Source organism: Haliotis cracherodii, unplaced genomic scaffold (genome assembly GCF_022045235.1).
Source record: "Haliotis cracherodii isolate W230 unplaced genomic scaffold, xgHalCrac1.p SCAF_13, whole genome shotgun sequence".
Classification (NCBI taxonomy): Eukaryota; Metazoa; Mollusca; class Gastropoda; order Lepetellida; family Haliotidae; genus Haliotis; species Haliotis cracherodii.
Genome location: NW_027266268.1, coordinates 34868348 through 34893018, shown reverse-complemented (window position 1 = coordinate 34893018; position 24671 = coordinate 34868348). Strand labels below are relative to the sequence as shown.

The window sequence follows — 24671 nt, the reverse complement described above, 5'->3', positions numbered from 1 at the left end:
TCTAACACTTCCGTTGTTGATTCAATGAGCGTTCTGTTGGTATACACCGCCCCTGTCTTCAAGTGGATATTGCGTGTGCCTGGAGAGCGGAAAGTAATGAAAATGATGGAACTTGTTGTTACCTTTCCTGGTGCTGGGCACTAAGGCAATGAAACAAGGCCTGGTTGTCTGCAGTCGGAATCAGTATGGTGTGTTAGTGGATTGTCCATGTTGAACTGTAACATGGAATCTCCGAGGGCTAGCACTAAAGAAACGGAATAAGAACGACCTAGTACAAGCACACACACACACGCACACGCACACGCAAACGCACGCACACATGCACGTACACATGAACAAAAACACACGCGTGCGCGTGCATGCATGCAAGTCGTTATATAAGTGCAGACTCGTGACGATCAGGGTAAGAATAGGTCTTCAGCAACCCCTGTTTGCCACAACAGGCGACTGTGCTTGTCGATAGAACATTATCAAAAGCTTTCCTAACACTGCAAACACGAAAACGTCGTTTTTTCGTATATGGTCATTGGACGGAAAAACGACTTTATTTGGACGCTTTCAAACCATCGTTTTTCCGTCCAAATAACGTCGTTATTTGACATCGGAATTTACTGGGAGAGAAGGATATCATCAAGCTCCACCCTTTCTTGATTGACATTGTCAATCAAGAAACAGCGTCTACCGGTATTCCTACTTCTCAGATTTCATTGGTCACTTCTCGCGTGTTAGATTACAGGCTCGAGTTTGACGCTGTACTCGAAGCGCTTAGCGGAAGTACTGAAATCAATCGTTCTGCGCATGCGGATTGCTCAATGCCTTGTAAAAATTGTCCGTTCAGTGCATGCGCGATTTCGCGTATTGTTTCCACTATGCCAAATTTATTTGACAATGATTCATAAACACAGTCTCGTGATAAGTTCGGAATCGTACAATGTCGCTTAAATGTACGGCACGTACTTGATCGGCACGCGTTTCCCATTAACTAATACAATGATAACGGTAATAATTTTTTTGTCAAAATAATTAGAAAAGCGCAAGGCTCAGGAACGTCTGGGAACAGGAAAAGGATTAATTTTATACTTTCGAAAGTTATATAATCGTCAAATACGCAAACGAATATCAACCGGCTTTTAAAACTTATTTTTGTATAAAGTGATCTTGGTGTATTTTGCCAGATATTATATACATATACATTTTTCCGATATTGCATATTTTAATGTTTATTAATAGTTTTAAGGTTGGTCCGCCTTATTGACGGGATTCCACTTTCTCATTTGTACATGACACTTAAGCAGTGTCCTGTTACTGTAAACAGATTAGTTTCAAATTCCAAACTTGTGATGTCTATTCAGGCTAATGCTTAGTCTCTAAAACTGTATGCTTTTGAAAGAAACAAGTAATTCCATTTAAATTGAAGAGGAGCCCCAGTAATATGGCAGATTCCGAGAGGAAACTATTTTATGGATAACTAAGCTGCCACCCAAACCGATCCAAACGGGACCCGAAAGCTTATTGTATGCCATATAGTCATATGGAAGTGCACCAGAATTATACATTGTATTCCGGACGATTGTGTTCTTTCCTTTCCTTTAAGTCAGGAAAAAAAGACTTAAAAGGAGAGTTGTTGAATTTAATTATTAGATGTTGTCTATTCACTAATCTGGACGTACTACTCATTGCTCTATTTATGTCATCCTATATAATATGTATATATATATATCAGATATACATTAACGCTTGTTACCGTTTTAAAGTCATACTCTCATATAACCGTATAGTGTTCATAGTATCAAAGTTTAATTAACAATATCAAGAGCAGAAATTTTAACTACTGAAACACCCAAACACAAGGCTGTTTTCAAACGCAAGTGCAGACGTGATGCATCGTAAAAACTGTATCGTTTCTTGCAACATTTATACTACGAGATAGTAAGCTTAACGCTTACTCACCGGTGGAACGTAGACAATAAAGGTAATACAGATGTCACGTATTTGAATGTTAATACTAAAGACAGACACTCATTATTTTTGCAGTGGCGATATGACACTTATACAGGTTTATTGGCGACTTTCATCAGTTTTGCTATTCATTTTAAGTAGTTCATATACAAGTAGCAATACCCGACTAGCCTGTCATACATACTTATGGGGCAGTTTTCAATCTTGTACAGACTTACTCTGGTGTTTCTGAGCGAAGCTTATTGGCTTAGGTGTTATACCCCGTTTTTCTGGTAATCCTATTATTACTTCATTTTTATCCAATGACACCCTGTTCTGTGGATCACGGCTCCGTGACTATCCATAACAATTAAGATGAACATTCAGATCAAGTACATGAATGAGTTTGTTTTGACGCCACAGTCAATCAAAGACCAATGCCGTGCGGTTTGATTACACACTTCTACCAGGTCGAACATCGTGGATCTTTATTTTCTACGTAAGGAGAATCATAGTTCATACGCTAATTCATCTACGAAAACCGTCCCGCTCAAGATAACCTTACTCGTTGTTATATCCATCATCTATCCCCCAACTCTCAACCCAACCCAACCCCCCAATTTGGCTATTTTAGGTCGCTATGTCTTTTTGGACTACCCAATAAAATCAATTCATGGTTACACGGTTGTGAAGAATCTTTATAACACTTATTCATCTCCATCTCCAATAGAGCTACTCGTACTCACATAAAGTTGTAATTATTATGTCATTGTTTTATTTCTTTAAAAATATATTACGTGTTCAACAATAACAATTAAGATGAACATTCAGTTTCCGATACAAGTAAATGAATAAGTGTGTTTTACGCCACAATCAGTCAAAGACCAAAGTTGTCCGGTTTGATGACACACAATCTACCAGGAACTACATTATGTTCACCCGATCCCCATTTAAGTCTCCTCTGTGTGGATATTCCTGCCGAAAAGCCCCCATGTACCTGGGAATCTCATTGATACATTCATGCGCGGCATTCTCTACCTTAAGAAGATGATAGTTAACATGCTTATCCAACTCGAACTACCATCCCGTTCAAGATGAATGTTTTATGTAATATCCAAGAGATCCATATTTACACACACACGCACGCACGCACGCACGCACGCACGCACACACACACACCTCACTGTGCAATTTGTGATTGCGACCACCATGTTCCAATCGTCTCAGTGATCGAACGATTGGGAAGTAATTGTACCTTGTGTAAACTGCCGGGCAAAAGTAAGTATACACCCATTTTTGATGGTGGTTAAAAAAGAAACAAACAAGAAATGATTATTCGATGGAGATATATTTGCTTCAATGAGTGTCTCACAACAGGTGACGTGCACATGACGTCTTAAGGAACACGGTGGTCGCAATTTCACTGTACACAGGAGTGGTATTAGAATGGCAGGCATTTTCTATTGCCCGGTTGTGTGTATATATCCTGGGAATATAATTTTAAACAGTTTGAGAATTGGTGCCGTTATTTTCTTTCACTGTTCTAATATATTTGATACTGTACAGCAGTAATGAATAGTTTCCTAGACAGAAAGCATGATCTATGAAGCGGTTTCTGGTAGTTCTTAACACTATTTGGACGACATCCGCCTCGTGTCTGCAATCCGACTATCCCCTCTCCCTGTAAGTTACATCATGTCAAGAAGTCTTTGTGTGTCAAGGACATAAGCAAATCAGCTGATGCCCGATGCTGAAGATCCGTGTTTACAGCTGAAACCGACTTGGTATTTTTCTGCACTGACAGAAACTGGATATACTGACATACAGCTATTATAGATATTTAAAAAATACCTGATCAAATAGATGCCCTTCGTTAATCTCTGTCTGGAGTACCGTATATACCTGTGATAACGATACCGGTGGCGATGCTGATGCTGATGGTGGTGGTGATGATAATGATGGTGACGACGATGATGATGATGATGGTGGTGATATGCTGATGTCCTTGCATTTTACAGTGGTGATAAACATTATCTGTGATTGCAAACTTTAACATTTTAAAAACACATATAGTTGATCATATGATCAAGGCAACTGGCGTTGCCTAGTGGTAAAAGCGTTCGCTACTCGTGCCTAAAGTCCAGGTTCGATTCTCTGCATATCATAGGGAATCCCCCGCCGTGATATTGCTGGAATATTGCTAAGGCGGCGTAAAATCCGACTCATTCACAAACTCTCATAAATTGCTGTGCCATTGCTAACAAAGGTTCTGCAGATGGCACCGGAGTATGTCAATACCATCAATATAACAAGTAAATCAATCAACAACTCAATCAAACAATTTAATAAAACAATTTAATAAAACAACTCAATCAGCTAACTCAATCAATCTACCAATCAATTAACTCAAACAATCTATCAATCGTGCTTTCTAAATGCAAGAAAATGGAAATCGAGGGACGGATGCTTGACTCAATGTAAGTCTTTGTACGCCATTGTATCGTTGCTAGTGGTACAAGTTACCAGTTTGGGCGAGACGAAGCATTGACGAAGCAAAGAGGTTAATCTGACGTCTCCTTCAGGGAGACTCCTATCAGACATGTGGTCCCTGGCGATAAGAAATATGGCATTGCATAATAGGTCTTCCGGAACCCATGATTGCCACAGAAGGCGACTATACTTGTCGTAAAAGGCGACTAACGGGATCGGGTGGTCAGGCTCGCTGACTTGGTTGATGCATGTCATCGTATCCCAATTGCTTGGATCGATGCTCATGATGTCAATCACTGGATTGTCTGGTCCAGACTCGATTGTTTACAGACCGCCGTCATATAGCTGGAATATTGTGAGTGCGGCGTTAAACAACAAACAAACAGACCAGGCCAGCAGTAAGACGTATCAACGTATAATCGTAAATTCTCCTCAGCGTAATGTATATCTTGTACGTGTGTAAACAGGATGTATTTGGTAACTTGAGTAGGAAGCACATGTGCACGAAGGGATGTTATTTCAGATGACAAAAGAAAGAAGACAGAATGATTGTCACACACACACACACACACACACACACACACACACACACACACACACACACACACACACACACACGTGCACATCGCTATAAAAGTGCAATAATCGTGGATGCGACGTTAAACCCCATTTCACCTCACCTCACTGTGCAATTTGTAATTGCGACCACCATGTTCCAATCGTCTCAGTGATCGAACGATTGGGAAGTAATTGTAACTTGTGTAAACTGCCGGGCAAAAGTAAGTATACACCCATGTTTGATGGTGGTTAAAAAAGAAACAAACAAGAAATGATTATTCGATGGAGATGTATTTGCTTCGGGTGTCTTCGGCGATACTACATGCATCATATCAACGAGTGTCTCACAAGAGGTGACATGCACATGACGTCTTAAGGCATTTTCTATTGCCCGGTTGTGTGTATATATCCTGGGAATATAATTTTAAACAGTTTGAGAATTGGTGCCGTTATTTTCTTTCACTGTTCTAATATATTTGATACTGTACAGCAGTAATGAATAGTTTCCTCGACAGAAGCATGATCTATGAAACGGTTTCTGTTAGTTCGTAGCACTCTTTGGACGACATCCACCTCGTGCCTGCATTTCGACTATCCCCTCTCCCTGTAAGTTACATCATGTCAAGAAGTCTTTGTGTGTCAAGGACATAAGAAAATCAGCTGATGCCCGATGCTGAAGAACCGTGTTCACAGCTGACCGACTTGGTATTTTTCTGCACTGACAGAAACTGGATATACTGACATACAGCTATTGTGGATATTCAAATAACTCCTGATCAAATAGATGCCCTTCGTTAATCTCTGTCTGGAGTACCGTATATACCTGTGATAATGATACCGGTGGCGATGCTGATGCTGATGGTGGTGGTGATGATAATGATGGTGACGACGACGATGATGATGATGATGATGATGATGGTGATGGTGATGATATGCTGATATCCTTGCATTTTACAGAGGTGATAAACATTATCTGTGATTCCAAACTTTAACATTTGAAAAATGAAAACACATATAGTTGATCATATGATCAAGGCCGCTGGCGTTGCCTAGTGGTTAAAGCGTTCGCTCCTCGTGCCGAAAGTCCAGGTTCGATTCTCTGTATATCATAGGCACAATGTGGGAATCCCCCGCCGTGATATTGCTGGAATATTGCTAAGGCGGCGTAAAATCCGACTCACTAACTAACTCTCATAAATTACTGTGCCATTGCTAACCAAGGCTCTGCAGATGGCACCGGAGTATGTCAATACAATCAATATAACAAGTAATCAATCAATAAAACAACTCAATCAAACAATTTAATAAAACAACTCAATCAAACAATTTAAAAACAACAACTCAATCAAACGGTGTCTAGCCGGAGAGCCACATTTCAGAAATGGCTATTGCCGGTAAAGCCACATTTTCAGCTGAGTGCATTTCGCCTATTCTAGCGGGTAGTTAATTAATCCGATTACCGATACCTTTATATGAGTGTCCCACATTTAAATTACTAAGCGTGGTACTCCCAGACTGAGGGAGGCGACCAGTTCCTACACCGTGTTAGTGACGACATCATCATCTTCACTACAGACAAGAACATTGAACATTTGTGTACTGCAGACATTGTATTTTGTGATGGTACATTTTATGCCTGTCCCAAGTTGTTTGATCAGATTTATTGTTTACATGCTGAGGTGTTTGGCCATATGTTTCCATTAGTTTACTGTTTGTTGTCCAATCGAACAAAAGTTATGTCAACATGTTTCAGTACCTATGCGATTTTGCTAGTAGAGGAGGTCTAGAGTTTGCCCCACTTACAATTCAGTTGGACTTTGAACGTGCAGCTCACAATGCCGTGACTGAGGTATTTCCTGGGACATTAGTTAGAGGGTGTTTCTTTCACTTCACCCAATGTATCTGGAGGAGGGTGCAGAAAGAAGGTCTGGTGTTGGACTATAAGGAAGATGAGGAAGTGAAGAAGCTGGTGACAAGAGCTGCTGCCCTCCCTCTAGTACCTCGTGACAAAGTGGATGATGTGTGGCTTGATGCCATTGTCCTAAAGTGACTGCCTTCATGGACTACGTGACAACCTGTTGGGTTCAAGGAGGGGCCTTCATGCCAGAGATTTACGATAATTAATGCAGACACGCTGTTTCAAGTCGCTTTTGCATACCAGGACAACAGGTGAGGACCATGGACTAACACATGGACTGATAACTGATGACTGCAACATCTGATTCATGGAGGTCTTTAACCTTCCCCGCTAGCACCTTCACCTGAAACCCTTTTGCCGTATCACTACCTCATACATTCACACGTACCAGGTATACACAATCATATATATATATATACATATATATATATATTCTATTTTTCATGGATATTCGAGTTTTAAAAATAGGATTAAACCCTTTCTTTATTTTCTATAGGGGTTACTTTATAAATTATTAATAATTCTTAACTCTATTTCGAGCAAATATTATGATTTATATGTGTTTCCCCTATCGTCGTACATAAACGTTCCTGCTTTGATTACCTTAGTAATTCTGTTGATGTAATATATATAACCTCCTTTTATATCCAGCAATTGTCATCATTGTCAGTGTAATAGTCTACGATACCGAGAGTTTGGGGCGTAAATGCGACCTTTTACAAGTGGCAACATTTGAAATATATATAGCGAATACATTATACAGATCAGTCTGGTTAGCAGTTCCAACAAATGTGCTTGTAGACCTCTGCGACATGGGGTCTTTCCTGAATATAGGAAAGTTTACTATATTTTGTGGGCGGCTGATAAACTTAGAACCGTTACCTTGAAGAAGTTCATTCCCTAGGTTCCGGTGCTAGCCTTACTACACAACAGGACGGGTGACCGCAGGAACCAGATTTGATGCTTCGTAGACTGAGACATAGAGTAGCCTCCCTTTGATAAAGGGCAATAACTCCAGTCGGCGGTTCGATTGATGGCCGCGAAAGATGATCATCCACAATATGAGAAGACAGTTGTCTTTTGCCTAAATGATAGTTAGGCTACGGCCTAAAACAAGTTTCAGTTGGAACTATAATGTCCTACTGACTAAGCACTGACCATTTGAAGCAATATATTAATCGCCCTTTCCAAGAAAACTTGCAATGTTTAGGAACCGTTTGTAGAATTCAAGAATAACTTTATATGAAAAATATGTTTTAACGCTTGTGAGTTTGGGGATGATAATCACAATATATGTATTTATCTCACAAAAAACGCTTTATTGCCATGTTAATCCATAATACATTTCGCTAGTAAAAATCATCGAACAAACATTTATAACGCATGGTACTTGTCATCCTAAAACAGACTCGCGTGATAACTTATATACAATATGGGTAATACTTGTTGGGAACCATGTGGAACACCTTCTTCACCAGCTGTTTCACCTGTCCCACTCAAAACCCAAGTGGGGCCCAACTGTACATGCTGGTGTATGTGGCATATATATATATAGAGAGAGAGGGGGTGCAAAACTTTAAGCTATCTTGCCTTAAAGGGAGTAACATCTGTACGATGGGTGACCAAGTTGATATGACTCATGCTGCTATCAGACTTACTAAACACTTACAAACTCATTCAGAAGAGAGCATATAAGGGTTTCACTCGGGCAGTAAGTATGACACAGATCAAGCAACTTGTATTTTGTTTCGGAAGGTTGAGCGCCATGATGCTGATTTCATCCACAGGGAATAAGTCGTCCAATACAGCAATTTGTTCCCAGTTATTAAGTGCTGCTTTAGATGGAATTGTTACACTGTTAGTGGCAGGCCTAGGTTTAGTGACCTCAGCCTTTACACGTGTTGTAAGACTGAAAGACTGTTGAGTACAGTTTTAGAGAAATTAATTTGTAACACCCTTTGTGGGCGGTTTAACCTTGCCCCGTGTTGTTAACCGGCTGCACTGAAACCTAACAACACTGGTCACAAGGGTAAGGGAACCAGCAAGTACGGACAGTGTGGCACAAATAAAATAAAATTAATAATCCCCAAAACCTGTTTCACGTTTTTGACCAGTAGCCCAGTGGCTTGACGTATACGACTACTCTTTGTTATATTGTCATATTGGCTCAACCTGATTACATACAGACAGCAGTCATGTAGCTGAAATACATGCACACACACACACACATACATACATACACACACTCTCACACACACACACACACACACACACACACACACACACACACACACACACACTCACACACTCTCACACACACACACACACACACACACACACTCACTCTCTCTCACACACATACACACACACGCTCGCACGCACTCATACACACGCGCACACTCACACACAGCTGGCGTTAGTCGTTGCAGAGCAGTTATGTATAGATTCCCCTCGCCTGTCATGTTAACGTAGCCTGAACGAGGTAACACAGAACTACAAAATCTTTCAATGAATAAAAGCGACAAAGCCATTTCCATATTCAAACGAAATCTCGACTGTAGGATTCCGACTGTATCATGAACATTGAAAATGAATCACTATCACGAGCATGTGTTTATGAATCACTATCAAATAGGGATGACACCAAGTGGTGGCAAAAAGGTGGGCGTGTCCTGCCCCACCAGTGGCACCCGTCACAAACACATCCACATTCAAGCGATGACATTACAAACGTAACAAACATGCAGTGAATGAGAGCGACAAAACCATACCTCACATTTATATCTAGCATTCATTTCAGTATGTGGCCTTGCCGCTAAGCCTCTACATAATAGTAGTGATGGTCCTATCATACAGGAGATTTTCTGAATTTTGAATAATACGCATCAAAGCACTGGAATGCTGTTTTATCTGTATTATCATTACATTATGCTCAAACATGTCTACACTCACACACACAGGCACACACACACACGCAATCACATGCTATCACACACGCTCAGATACATAGACGCACACACACGCTCACACACATGTGTCTATATATACCACTCGGCGTTTACAAAGCTGTGATGGTATTTAGCCGAATTGTATGTGAACAAGGTTAATGTGACATAGTGTACTGTTAATGCATTGGTCGTACTATTTAAACGTATATGTATACAAAATCAGTCAGCAGATATATTCTAATATATTTGTATCTGAAAAAAATAATGATTATTCTGAAAGCCAGTATGGTGTATTTGACACACTGACCACCAAACAGACCGTGTTTGTTTGTTGTTTAACTCCGCACTCAGCAATAGTCCAGCTATATGTTTTGGAAGCACACGCCATACCTCATTTGGCACGTCGCCGCAACCACGAGTTTCAGCATGATAACATTGTCCCCCTACCAGTCACCCAGAAACAGTGACCTCATGAACGCATCAAATGCATCATGTGCCTCGTGCAGGATTGGCGTATAAATTTTAAAATCATGTGCAACGACTGATTGTTAGTTTTGCCATATATTTATACACATTGGAAACATCTCTTCTTAACGTAGATCCTCCTCTATATGTTTCTATGGTTCGCGTTTCTGTTGGCGTTGAGTATATATTGAATACGAATATGTGTTTCAATGTTTATCATTGTAAACTAGTATCACGTTCTGAAACATATGTTCATAGAGGATTTACCTACTAACTAATATTTTGTTGAGATGCTTGAAAAACGCGTCGGCGATCATTAATATTTAAAAAAAGATTACCTTCTATACATATATTTCAATTCTGCTGTAAGGATGTCCGAGAAGGAAGTACAATGTTATAAGAGTTGGTGTATTTCTTGACTTGGTTGATGCATGTCATCGTATCTCAATTGCGTGAATCTATGCTCATGATATCAATCACTGGATTGTCTGATCCAGACTCTATTTTTACAAACCGCCGTCATATAACAGGAATATTGCTGAGTGCGGCGTTGAACAACAAGCAAAAACTTGACGCATATCATTCCAACCAATTAACATCATATCTACATCCGATTATCAAATGTAGGGCACACGATGTCGGTGCACTCTGGTATTACCTGCCGTCATTTCAGAGATATGCAGCAGCATACAGTTACAGTTGCATTATGATACAGTATGACAGTATATCCATTTATAGGCAACGACATGTTCAAACGAAAGCAAAAAGTAGCATGTGATCTGACATGAGACTAACCACATGACTAAGGACATTGTTTCGTGGTTTTTATTCACTGCAGGATTGACAGGTTTGCAATCTCATTGCTTGAAGGACTTTGTGGCCTCCCGGCTAGGGAGGTTGGTGTGACCTCGTTCAGCTTGTCTCAGGCGAGGGTAAGTCTTATTGTATATGTAGTTGCATTATGATATAGTATGTCAGTAGGGGGAACGGGTGGCCCAGTCGTCTAAGACGCCGCGATTCGCTGTGCAGAGTTGCGTCCCTTGGGCACGCCAGAAACCTATGATTGTGGTTTCGAATCCCGGTTTGACCCGATTAAGTTTCTAGGTTTGTCAGCACCATACCCGTGCTCGTGGGTTTCACCGAAGAGGTGAACGTCTGAGACCTGCTTCACTTCGGGCTTTCCTCCCACATTAAGCTGCCACGCCGTGATATAACTGGAATACTGTTAAAAACCCAACTCACTCACTCACACTAAAAAAAATAGCATGTGATCTTACATGGGACTAACCACGTGACTATGAACATTGTTTTGTGGTTATTCACCGCAGGGTTGTCAGGTTTGCAATCTCATCGCTTGAAGGACTTTGTGACCTCGTTCAGCTTGCGTCAGGCGATGATAAGTCTTATTGTATATACACTACAGTTGCCAGCTGTGCAGATGGGCCCTAAATGTTAGGAAGTGTAGACTAGTAACAGGTGCTAACCAATGCAGCAACCCTACCGTTGCCAAGCAACCCATGTTGCTATGCAGCTAGCGATGCAAGGCAAGTACCATTGCCAAATAATGAGCGAGGGCAACTATTGTTTCCCGAGCTGACCATCCGCTGTAAAGCGGACACTATGCCATCTGCTGTGAAGCAGAATGGATAAATTGGTTCTTGCTGTACAGCGGGCAACCCTGTCCTACATAATTCATAACTTTTGATGCATCCCAAAATGCCAAATGTTACTTGTATACAGTCCACCAGTACCCCGTCCATCTGCAGGGTAAGGTCGAGTTAGGCTAGCTGACCCATGGAAAAAACACCTGGAGTGATCACTTCGGACTTTATTCACAGTTACATGAATTCGAATTAGAGCAGTGTTATTTTAGTAATAATCCTAAAAGCTTCAATGCCCAGAAAAATTCTTTTCATTTCAAATTCAGCTCAGAAATTCGTCAGGCTTCAGCAACCTTAATTAATGTTTCAGTGTATGTTATGCATGAGCATCGCATACAAACGGCTTGTGTGAATGCAACTGTGTAAACATGCATATCAGTTGTCAACTTGGTGTTGATGGTTCAGCAAGTGTGTGTGTGAATAGATGTCGATCATAGCGCCCGAGTGACGTTTGTATAGACAATATTGTCACATATTTAGCTGGAAAACAGGCTTTGACCCCAAATGATTTTAAAAGTGAAACCTTGTTATTTCGAAATAAATAGAGATCTGTGGACTTCAAGATGGGAGAGAGGCGTGACATGAGACACGCAAAGACGAGCATTAAAGTTGTATGTACATAAGCTGCTATTCAATGCATCAGACATGGTGATATATACCAGAACATGAGTATGTCATCACACTCTGACTACAATAGACTAGAAATGTCTTAATGCTTATTATTCATAGACGAGCATTAAAGTTGTATGTACATAAGCTGCTATTCAATGCATCAGACATGGTGATATATACCAGAACATGAGTATGTCATCACACTCTGACTACAATAGACTAGAAATGTCTTAATGCTTATTATTCATAGACGAGCATTAAAGTTGTATGTACATAAGCTGCTATTCAATGCATCAGACATGGTGATATATACCAGTACATGAGTATGCCATCACACTCATATATACCTTATTTATCCACTGAGGTCTTAAACAACGAGTAGTTTAATTTGGAAATTTAATAAGGTTCAGCTACATTTTAAACCGATTAAACTGAATAAAGGATAAACGACAAAGGCAGCTTTGGATGGTTCTTGTGCACGACATTATTGGAGGCGAGATTAAAGGTATCGTCTTTTATCTCAAGCACAACAGATAGTGCCGTACACCGTCGCCAAAACGACCTCTCGGCAGAAAAAGGGGAAAGAAAACAATTCAGCGTTGTCCATAATCATGAGTTATGAAGTCATTTGACCAGAAGTCCATTGCACACAAACTCACGATATATTACGATGAACGTTCCTCGCCACATCCGGCTTGTTTCATAAGTGCATAAATAGAGAATCTCACCCGAGTGATATATCAACACGAGTTGATAAAAGTGGAAAAATGGAGATTGTATTTATCATCCAACATCATTCTTCCAATCTTTTCAGTTTGTAGACAGTAATAAGCAGTGTCTCCAGTGTTAAAAGTACTGCTAACAGCTTCAGCAGCAGAGCCATTAGTGATGTCATTTGATTGTGAGGTCATGGTAACAATGACGTCCCAATGGTCTGCAAAGCATTGTGATGCAATTTCATTGCATCTATATCTACAATGTAGATATTGCTTGATCTCACCCAAGTGATATCTCTTATGGGAGCCAGTTTTGGATGATAAGTATACGTTACCTATTACCTACTTACATTTCAGTAGTAACGGCATTACGTTTTGTTTACCTGATTGGCTCGGATGGTACAGCTTATTCCATTTTCATTATTTTTTTTATTCTAAAGTGAGTGAGTTAAGATTTATAGTCACATCGGCAATATTGCAGCCATATCGTGACTTATTCTAAAGGCTGATCATGGTGCAATGTTGGGAATTATAGCTAAAAATGGATAGAATTATCATTAAAGCGCCCGCATGTTATCAGAAATGAGCGGGCCACTGTAACTTGACAATACCCTCATATTGCTTGACCGAGGGGTTTATCACGCCCGTTGGTAGCTGACGTCATATTGATGTTCAATAGTGACGTCATCTGGTTTGTTGTAAAAGTGGGTCAGTGACATTCGTTGTGTGTTTATTTGCAGTAAATGTTTCAAAACCGATATTGTTGTTTATTTTTATTCGATAACAAATTCTATCCATTTTAGCTATAATAACGGTAACGCTATTCTTCAGGGCATTATCATTCGCAGAAGCCCTCGGTCTTTTCAACAGCCCTCCTTCGTGGGGCAGGTAATGGAAGACCTCGGGCTTCTGTAAATGATAATGCCCTGAAAAATTGCGTTACCCTTTTAATAAAGCATGAGTGATTCGCTACAGTCTGTGATATTCAAGCTTTGTCACGGTAGCCTGTCACGGTCCGTCAGACCAGTCACAGGTTGACAATATTGGCGACGTAACACGCCGTTGGGGTACGATGACACGCACAGTCTACCAGCCCTACCACACGATCGCAATCCGACGTACCGCGAGCCTCATCGTTCAACAAGCAACGTAAGGGGACTTTTCTAACCGAGGTACACACGATGTAGCCAAGCACGAGATACGAGAGGGTAGTTGAGTTTTATTCAGTATAAAGCCCTTTGGCCTTTGGATATAACTCACTGCTTTAATGTCCTTTGTCGACAGATTTATAACGAATACATTGTTCTCATTGTCATGTGGCTGCAGTACTGCCGCAGCGATGTAACGTTTTAACTCGCTCACTCACTTTGCTGAATTGAAGGTGTTATGTTTTGTTAACAGTTACGTTAAACGTCTTTTTGGTTTGGCGCGGCCGGGAATCGAACCCACCGACCTTCCGCTCTCCGGGCGGACGCTCTTTCTATCAGGAGAAGGAGTAGGGCGACACTCAATCGAAGAGTTAATTGACGGCATTCAGTAAGGTGTGAACATAGGTGTCCGGTACTCCAAATGTCATATAATTAGCTAAATTGAGTCTAGTGAGAACTGAGTCTGCACTTGATGCACTCATAATACAGCATGTCAACATATCCGTTTGTAAACAACGACTCGCTCATAACAAAACAGGATATACAACCTGGCGAAATAACATTTGATCTGAAATGAAACAAACCACGTGACTATGGAAATTGTTTTGTTGTTTTTGTTCACTGTGGGATTGTCACGCACAACTCACTCAAACCAAAACAGAATCTCCAGCCTGGTGGTGTTGTACTGTAAACATGCAACAAAACGCTAACAACGCGAACCTCTTGCTGACATCAGACAAACCACGTGTCAGTTTGTTTTGTCGTTTTTATTCACTGCATGGTTCGTCATGGATGACATCTCATCGCTTGTAGGAATGTGTGGCCTCCCGGCAAGGGAGTTTAGTGTGACTTCGTTCAGCTTGCGTCGGCGAGGGTAAGTCTTATTGTATATGCCCTGCAATTGCGGGCTGTGCAGAGGGGCATTACTTGTTAGGAAGTGTAGACTCTTTGTCCCCCCGCCCCCTTTACTATTGAGCAGTCATCTAAGAGTCACATGCAATACTGGCAACGCACTTAAACAGCCACGTGCGGACATTGCTCGCCCACTGTGATCCATGCCGCAGTTTTGACATGAATAGACACTCTTAGACACAATCTACTAACTCCGAGTCGAACCATCCTTGTTTCCATTCCCTTAACGCCGGGGTCCCCGAATAAACATTATTCAGGATCTGGTATATTGTAGATTGTGCCGACGTAGAGGTTCAGTTTCTATCAATATACACTATTCTTACAAGAAATTATTATCGCACATTTGTAACATATTCATTAAACAATATTCACGGATAGGTGTATACCACAAGTCCCGCCTCGCCCTGATTTTGTTTCTAAGCTACCCAGAACCTTACCCGTACTCGGAGGTATCAATTTGGGCTTTCCTCCCACATTCAGCTGACACGCAGGGATATAACTGGAATACTTATCGAGTCAGTGTTAAATCAAACAGACTCACTAATCACTTTGCGGGGTTGCCAGAAGCTGTAAGTCTATTTCACTGCACTTAATAGTGATAGCTGCACATGTATCTTTACTGCAAGCCCAGTGACATGTTTACCTTTAATCCCTACCCAGTATGACATTTACTTTATTGCATTTGGAGTGTCACGCTTACCTTTTTTGAAACCCATTATCACATTTACTCAGAAGCAAGCTTACCTTTACTGCACCAGCAGTAGTACGTTTACCTTTAAATGTTGCATACTTAGTATCCCCATTACCTATATTGCAGACGCAGTACCAAGTTTACCTCTTGTACACGAACACCCGTGAAGATCCGGGGTAGAATAGGTCTTCAGCAACCCATGCTTGCCGTAAAAGGCGACTATGCTTGTCATAAGAGGCGACTAACGGGACCGCGTAGTAATAAATTGCCAGTTTGGTTAAAGAGTTGCCAGTACAGATTCCTGTCAAACTTGACTGAACAATAGAGACACTTCCGATGAGAAAAAATGAGATAATGCATTAGTTGATCTGTGTATGGACTAATTATTGTCAAGTGCCAACGATATACATATTGGGTCGTAATCTAAATGCCACTCACGATATAAGTGTAAATACTGTGATTTATTAACTAAACCTGACTAGGGGAATTCGGCCAGATCATCCCTTTACTCGTGCGTCGATGAAAAGCGCAGCCCGCTACATATACGTTATTTATGCAGGACAGACTGAACATCGGCATCATGAACGCATATCTTATAAAACGTGACCGCCAGAGACAAATCAGTCCGTCTCGTACTGCCGGGAAGGCGGGTATTTTTTATAAAACTGCGACATTTCAGTATCAAACCCAGTAGCACATACATGTATACCTTTATTGCAAACCCAGAAGCTCAAATAACTTTATTGCGCACGCTAAGCACACACATACCTTTATTGAACACCCAGTAGGACACATACCTTTATTGCACACCCAGTAGCACATATATCTTCAGTGAACACCCAGTAGCACATATACCTTCAGTGAACACCCAGTAGCACATATACCTTCAGTGCACACCCAGTAGCACATATATCTTTATTGCAAACCCAGTAGCACACATACCCTTATTGCAAACCCAGCAGCACATATACCCTTAGTGCAAACCCAGTAGCACACATACTTTAATTGCACACCCAGTAGCACATATACCTTTATTGCAAACCCAGTGGCACATATACATCTATCGCACACCCAGTAGCACATATACCTCTATTGCACACCCAGTACCACATATACCCTTATTGCACACCCAGTAGCACACATACCTTTATAACAAATCCAGTAGCACATATACCCTTATTGCACACCCAGTAGCACACATACCTTTATTGCACACCCAGTAGCACATATACCCTTATTGCAAACCCAGTAGCACACATACCTTTATAACAAACCCAGTAGCACCAACACCTTTATTGCACACCCAGTAGCACACATACCCTTATTACAAATCCAGTAGCACACAATCCTTTATTGCACACCCAGTAGCACACATACCTTTATTACAAACCCAGTAGCACACACACCTTTATTGCACACCTGGTAGTACACACAACATTATTGCACACCCAGTAGCACATATACCCTTATTACACACCCAGTAGCACACAATGCTTTATTGCACATCCAGTAGCACATATACCTTTATTACACACCCAGTAGCACATATACCCTTATTACAAATCCAGTAGCACACAATCCTCTATTGCACACCCAGTAGCACTTATACCCTTATTACAAACCCAGTAGCACATAGACCCTTTTTGAACACACAGTAACACACATACCTTTATTACAAACCCAGTAGCACACATACCTTTAATGCACACCCAGTACCACATATACCTCTTTTGCAAACCAAGTAGCACATATGCCGTTATTACAAACCCAGTTTCACATATACCCTTATTACAAACCCAGTTTCACATATCCCCTTATTGCAAACCCAGAAGCACATATACCCTTATTACAAACCCAGTTTCACATATACCCTTATTGCAAACCCAGTAGCACATATTCCCTTATTGCAATATACCTCGAATTGCATGCATCGATATTGCATACCTGCAAACACTTATAGCCAGCATGTTTTTCCACATCAGATATGAATTCCACCGAGATGCGTGCACACTACATGGCATACCTAGAATCACATGTACCAAATGAAAAAAAGAAAGGCAAATTACTGACTTGTTGGTATGTGAAGATCCATTTGATCGGCTCTTTATTCCAGAGCATGGTGACAGACAAGGACATTGATGGTGGGTGGGCATGGGTGGTCCTGGCAACCACGTCACTAGGAATGGTTATAGCTGGTACTGTCGCTATAGCAACTGGGTTCCTGCAAGTGGAGTTCCTGGAACATTTTTCTCAGAGTACCGGCTACACCAGTCTCGTCAGTTCCATGTTTCTTTGTCTGGAGCTCGGCATGGGTAAGGTTCTCTACGAGAAATGCATGAGTGAGTGAGTGAGTGAGTTGTGTTTAATGCTGCTATGAGCAATGCTTTAGTGCAACAACTGTGATAGCAATGGATATCAAGGGGGATAGCTGAGGGTAATCATCAAGGAGATTCCAAGATTCGAGAGCCCCACCAGTGAGCCTTGGTTCGGCTCATCTTCCTGAGGCAAGAGAGTTAACTGACTATAAAAGTCCAATTTCCACCCTTGCCGAACGATCTGGTATTATGGAGTTACAGCAGATATTTTCCCAATCTTTATGGATTTAATCAAGGTGCTCACGTGATTTGATCCATTTCGCGATGTAAGACGATGTTTTATCACAATATAGATCTTGATTATCGATCAAATCGTCCTGACTTGGCGCCACAATTTTGTGTGAAGCAAACGCAAGTGATACAAGAGGTGGAATCTGATCGGTCCATAGAAGAGGCTTTGAAGGGATATAACTGGTAATAGCCACTGGTGGCGCTACGATCGAGCCAAGTAATTCCAGCCTAGTTCGGCAAGGGTGGAAACTGGTCTTTTAGAGTCAGTTAATTCTCGTTTCTAAAGTCGCTTTGTGTTTTCGTTTTATCGAACTTGAGGGCAAAATATATTTTTCGAGCATTTTCTGAACAAAATGTCCATTTACTAAAAACAATCCAAGGCTCATCCAGGAATATCAAGTGATCGATCCCTTTATTCTGTGCTTTGTACTATTCTGTGTCGAGCCAGTAGCGTATATGTTTAATAACACGAATATGGCTGTCTAATGCCGAAGGTTATGGCTTCTATCTGGTAGTGACTGCTTGTCCGTCTCTATTGTGTCTTACCCTCATTCTGCATCCTTCCGTCTTCAGATGCTCCTATGCTTCTTACTTCTAGGACCCTTCTCCAGCGTGCTGTGTGACATGTTCAGCATCAGGGTGGCCATGGTGACGGGAGGCGTGCTGATGTCTCTCGGCCTCATCATTGCCAGCTACACCACCGACCTCCTTCATCTCATACTGGCATTTGGGGTTCTCGGAGGTTTACTAAAAACTCATTTTTTACCAAATATATACAGCTTACATTGACCACCTATCACGGTAATGTGAGATTTTGTCAGGACGTGTTCTCGTCAAACCTTTACATTCGCGCCATACCATTGCCCAATGCCCATGGTACATAGTATGGTGATCTGACTTCAGTTGCTGGTGATCTACAGCCCGTTTTTATACCGTGATGTTATATTTATTGCTATCAATTTTATGATTTCATACTAGTTTTAAAATATATTTCTGTGATATGTCTAGTTATTTTACTGTTCTTCTTTGGCAGGTTTTTATGTTAATTTCAATATATGTATTATGTTTAACTATTGCTAGTCACGATATGGCTGAAATATTGCCAATGTGACTTAAAATTTTAACTCACTCACTCACTCATTGCCCAATGGGAGGAGGGGGCACGGATGGCCAGGTCGACTCATAGGCCGCAATTAGCTGTGCAGAGTTGCGTCCCTTGGTCACATCAGAAACCTATGATTATGGGTTCGAATCCTGGTCCGCCCTGATTATGTTTCTAGATTTGCCAGCACCATACCTGCTCGTTGGTTTCACCGAGACCTGCATCACTTCGGGCTTTCCTCCCACATTAAGCTGACATGCAGCGATATAACTTGAATACTGTTAAAAGTGACGTTAAACCCAATTCACTCACTCACTCACTCACCCAATGTGAGGTTAACGTTAAAGATAAATGGCTGCGAGCAGCGACACTTGATTGAACCATGATTTGTGACTGATTACATGAAAAAAAAAACAGTTCACTTTGCAGGACCAGACTAAGCGACATTGTTAAATATACATTCATATTTCAAATCTCTTCAAACTCAGCCCTTTTTTTACCATTTATTTTATCATTTGGTTCACGTATCCGCCAACTCTAAAAGTGCACACTTTTGGATGAAAATAGAAAAACTGTTCAAAGCCTTTTCTTCATAAATCGGCTCGCCTGATCATCAAACGTCCATACCACAAACTGTATCCTGCCTGACCAGGACAAGAGATACATGCTCAGTGACCGTAGATGTCAACGAAGTACTTGTAGGCCCGGAGGCTGCTAATCAAGTAGCTGTGTAGGGCTGTGTTCCCACGTGAACGCAACAATAATAGATAAAAGCGATTAAACCCTTTCCAAAATCTTTCCACATTACGATTCCGAAGTTCTGTAATGTTCTAGTGCTGACTTGTGAGGGCACGGTATAGAAACTTCCAGAGGCGTGAGTTAATGAATAACTATCAAATAGTATTCTAAAAAGGTATCCTGCATCCATTACAAACACATGCAAAGACATGTGCAATTCTCATGGAAATTGATATTCCTATCACATTTCACCAAAAAGCCAAAGGTAAAACAAGAATTTGAAAGAATTTGACCACCGACCATTTGATATTCCGGGGGAGAAGGGAATGGAGGGCAAGATGAAATTTGAGCAATTATATATATATATATATATATATATATATATATATATATATATATATATATATATATATATATATATATGAACGATATAACTGTACTCTTGAAAATCACATGCGTGAAACCGGTTGAGTAAATTATACAGCTCATCTTTGGACTTTTGTATTTTATCTGTCTATATGAAATTATATATTCCTCCGCCCCAAGGTTGCAGAGATATTAGCCAAAGATAGCATATTATAATATGAAAGGCTTAATTGGGTTCACTGCATTTGTGTCGTTTGCAGGTGCTGGTTTCGGCTTGACATACACACCTCTCAACGTAATACTCGGACATTATTTCACGGACCGGCAACCCATGGCCAACGGATTCTCACTCGCTGCGTGTGGTTCAGGCTTGGCTTTAGGAGCCTACTTTGTGATATGGTTCATTGATGCTTACGGGTGGCGAATGACTGTGTCAGCATTGGCATGTTGTAGTCTTCAGTTTTGTGTGATCGGATTCTCATACTTCCCAACAAAACGTACCCCAGCGACCTTTTGCTGTAAACGTCGTAAACGGACCCGTGTTGAATGTCGTCAACCGGAAACGTGTTTGTGGTTTTTAAAAGATGCAAGATGGTGGATAATGTGCTCGAATTACGGTCTTCTGATGATTGGCTACGCTATTCAAATTGTTCACTTCCCGGCATATGCAGAATCGGTACATGTACCCCATCATCTCCTTCCAGGGCTGTATACTACCTATGGTGTTGTTATAACTATAGCCCGGGTACTGTGTGGAGTTTTGTGTAACGACAATAACGTCGACCTCCAGATGGTGTTTTTCAGTACTCAGGCCTTAGAAGGACTGGTCATCGTATTTATGCCACTGTATGCAAAAGACTATGTTGGTATCATGACATATCAGATACTGGTGTCACTTTTCTACGGAGCAAGTCTGGTTCCGTTAACGCCACTAGTTGTTCGACTGTTTGGTGTTGACAAATTGTCAACAGTGTTCGGCTGGATCATGCTGTGGGGAGGCGCCGGTTCTCTTACTGGCCCTGTGATTGCAGGTAGGAAAGTTGCTTGATGTTTTGTTTGTTTGTCTGTCTGTTTGTTTGTCTGTTTAACGCCGCACTCAGCAATATTCCAGCTATATGACTGCGGTCTGTTTATAATCGAGTCTGGACCAGACAGTCCAGTGATTGACATCATGAGCATCGATCCAGGCAATAGTGATAAGATGACATGCATCAACCAAGTCAGCGAGCCTGACCACCCGATCCCGCTAGTCGCCTCTCGCGACAAGCATAGTCGACTTTTACGCCAAGCATGGGTTGCTGAAGATTTATTCTACCCCCGATCTTCACGGGTCGAAAGTTGCTTGACTAAACGCCACAGTAAAACTATTGTAATTTGAAACCTCTCCTTGACAACGACCGAGTATGTTCCCCAGAAAGTTGCTTGACTGGAGAACATACTCGGTCGTTGTCAATAAGAGGTTTCAAATTACAATATTTTTTACTGTGGCGTTTACATGATATAAGGCTACAGCCTTCGAGGTACAAAATAGGGATTAACAAATTAGAAGAATTGCCTTCCTAGTAAGGCCTTCAGCAACGAATCGAAAGAAAATCATGTTTTTAATATGTGATGCTCTTATAACAAGAAAATATATAGTTGATGGTCACTTCACCATGTAGCAATGTGTCCACGTACCTGCTGCATGTTTATATCAACTTCGTGGTCTAGGTGATAGAGCGTCTGCCCGGAGTGTGGAAAGTCGGTGGTTCGATCCCTTTCTGCTTCGTACAAAAAGATGTCCAAAGATGCTAATTGTGACCCTGCCTGACGCTCGCATTAAGGGCATAACACAAGGACTAGTCTGCATCGAGTCAGAATATTGTGTCTGGGTAAGGTATCCATGTTAAACTGCAGCAAGGTATAAAGCCGGCATAAGCCTGACGAGTACAAGCAGCCACAAACACACGAACATGCACCTCGCTGTCGTGAACGTGACGTTAACATCACCTACAGCAGAAACAATGCTCACTCACTCTTCCTTGTAGGTTGGCTGCATGACGTTACCTTGTCGTACTCCAGCGGGTTTCACGTAGGAGGTATGTCCTGAGCCTCTCTATATTTTCAAAATAAGACTAGATTAACGCATGTTTTAACAAGTGATGTTTCATGACTTCAGTCGTTAGCTACCGGAATTTACACAAGTAATTGATATGGACAGGGATTGTACAAATTAATGCGGTTGATAACACATGTGAAGAGAAGTTTGCCTTGCCAACAAAGACATGAAAGTTTTCTATCAACGTTATTTTCACAGCACACCTGAGCTATGTTTAAACAAACGCTTTCTTGTTTAAGGAAATCATTATTAACAAAATGCAATATTGAGACTTAATACAAAATACACTGGAAACTTCAATAGCGAAGATGGACAGCTCGGCAACGAGATGGATCCTCCCTTTGTTACTCTTGTTATGAGATAATTGAGTTGGCTTGTCCTCTTCAAATCAGTTCAATCTGCCCTATTTGTGCACTACTTGTGATTAAGCCTATTTTGCTAAGAGTAACTTGAGTTGATTAGGTATCCTAAATCGTACTTGGCACGTTTATTAGAAAAATCGATTCTCCCTCTTGTCGACCCTATATAGGTACCGACAGCCTTCTAGAAACTGCCCCATCCAGAAACTTCTCGAACGATTGAGTCTGCCATGTTCATGTGCACAACAAAGGGAGATAACACTAATTTTAACAAACAGATGAACTGCTCCAATTGCTGCTGTCGACTGCGGTTCAAATCCGGTCACAAGAGCACTTGATATTTTCTACCAGAATTTCAATAACATGTTGCTACTGCCAATTACTACAAATATATTTACTCTTAGACTACTTACACATAACCGTGTGTATGATCTGTTACCAACTGTGTATCGCTGGTTTATGTATTTGACAATGAATTGTCTCATTTGAGATATTTTAATTATTAGAAATGTATTGTTACCATATCTCTCTGATTCAGGTTTGTTCGTGCTAGTTGCCGCCCTGCTGGTTCTGCTCATACCTGGATGTAAACTCGGGACGTCCGAGTCACCGCATGAGGTTACCATGGAAACACTAGTACACACAGAACAGACTGTTGTAATATGTCCTCCATTAGATCTGTGATATGTGTCATTATACCATGATAATAACATTAATAATAATTCAGAGTTCAAAGCTGAACGCTCGCAATAAAGTCAAAGCCACAAATTCTTATGTTGTACCCGTCCTTTCGTATTCTTTTGGTGTTGTTGATTGGACGAACAAAAAATTCAGAGTATTGACAAACTCACACGAAGGATTCCACAACCCTCGCTCTTCCCTCAATCGCTTATATTTACCAGTTACAATGGGAGGGCGTGGTTTGATTAACCTGGATACTCTTCATGACAGAATTGTATTGTGAACCTACACAAACATTTACTTGTCTGATGATCCTCTTGTGAAGCATGTCAAGACTCATGATGAAAACAAGGCATTCCACAGTTTTCTTAAAGGAGCCAAGGATGTTGGACATAATCTCAAAGTCAATGTTATTTTGTTGGTGTTTCTGTACTGCTGGGCGGGACAGAAATGAGCGTCTACCAACGAAGTGCCATATCAAGTCGGCCTGACTCAGTTTTTCAAGGAAAGGCTATCGGACCGACCACTGCATCGCGTTTATGTGCAGTGTGTTGGAGAAAGTCAAAGTCCTTCGCTTGGATGAAGTCGGCTGGCCTTAAAAGTGAAACAGAGGGTTTCCTGTTTGCAGCTCAGGACCAGTCACTTCCCACTCGAAACCGTCAAT

General features: G+C 41.1%; 1 protein-coding gene across 2 annotated transcripts; it reads left to right on the top strand.

Moving 5' to 3' along the window:
- The first annotated feature begins 11208 nt into the window (after positions 1 to 11208).
- Positions 11209 to 24081, top strand: LOC139459241 (monocarboxylate transporter 12-like). Of its 2 annotated transcripts, none has more exons than XM_071240690.1 (6): positions 11209 to 11249; positions 18171 to 18369; positions 19262 to 19405; positions 21130 to 21900; positions 22897 to 22947; positions 23865 to 24081. In XM_071240690.1, the coding sequence occupies exons 2-6, from the start codon at positions 18174 to 18176 to the stop codon at positions 24008 to 24010; spliced, it is 1308 nt and encodes a 435-aa protein (XP_071096791.1). In that variant the 5' UTR covers positions 11209 to 11249; positions 18171 to 18173; the 3' UTR covers positions 24011 to 24081. The 2 variants fall into 2 exon arrangements, with proteins under 2 accessions (XP_071096791.1, XP_071096790.1); XM_071240689.1 differs by lacking the exon at positions 11209 to 11249 and adding an exon at positions 15248 to 15328.
- Positions 24082 to 24671: the final 590 nt, after the last annotated feature.

Excerpts from the sequence above, each read along its gene's own strand:
- LOC139459241 (XM_071240690.1), top strand. The coding sequence starts at position 18,174 with ATGGTGACAGACAAGGACATTGATGGTGGGTGGGCATGGGTGGTCCTG. Across the intron at positions 19,406-21,129 it reads GGCATTTGGGGTTCTCGGAG|GTGCTGGTTTCGGCTTGACA; the intron begins GTTTACTAAAAA and ends TGTCGTTTGCAG. Across the intron at positions 21,901-22,896 it reads TACTGGCCCTGTGATTGCAG|GTTGGCTGCATGACGTTACC; the intron begins GTAGGAAAGTTG and ends TCTTCCTTGTAG.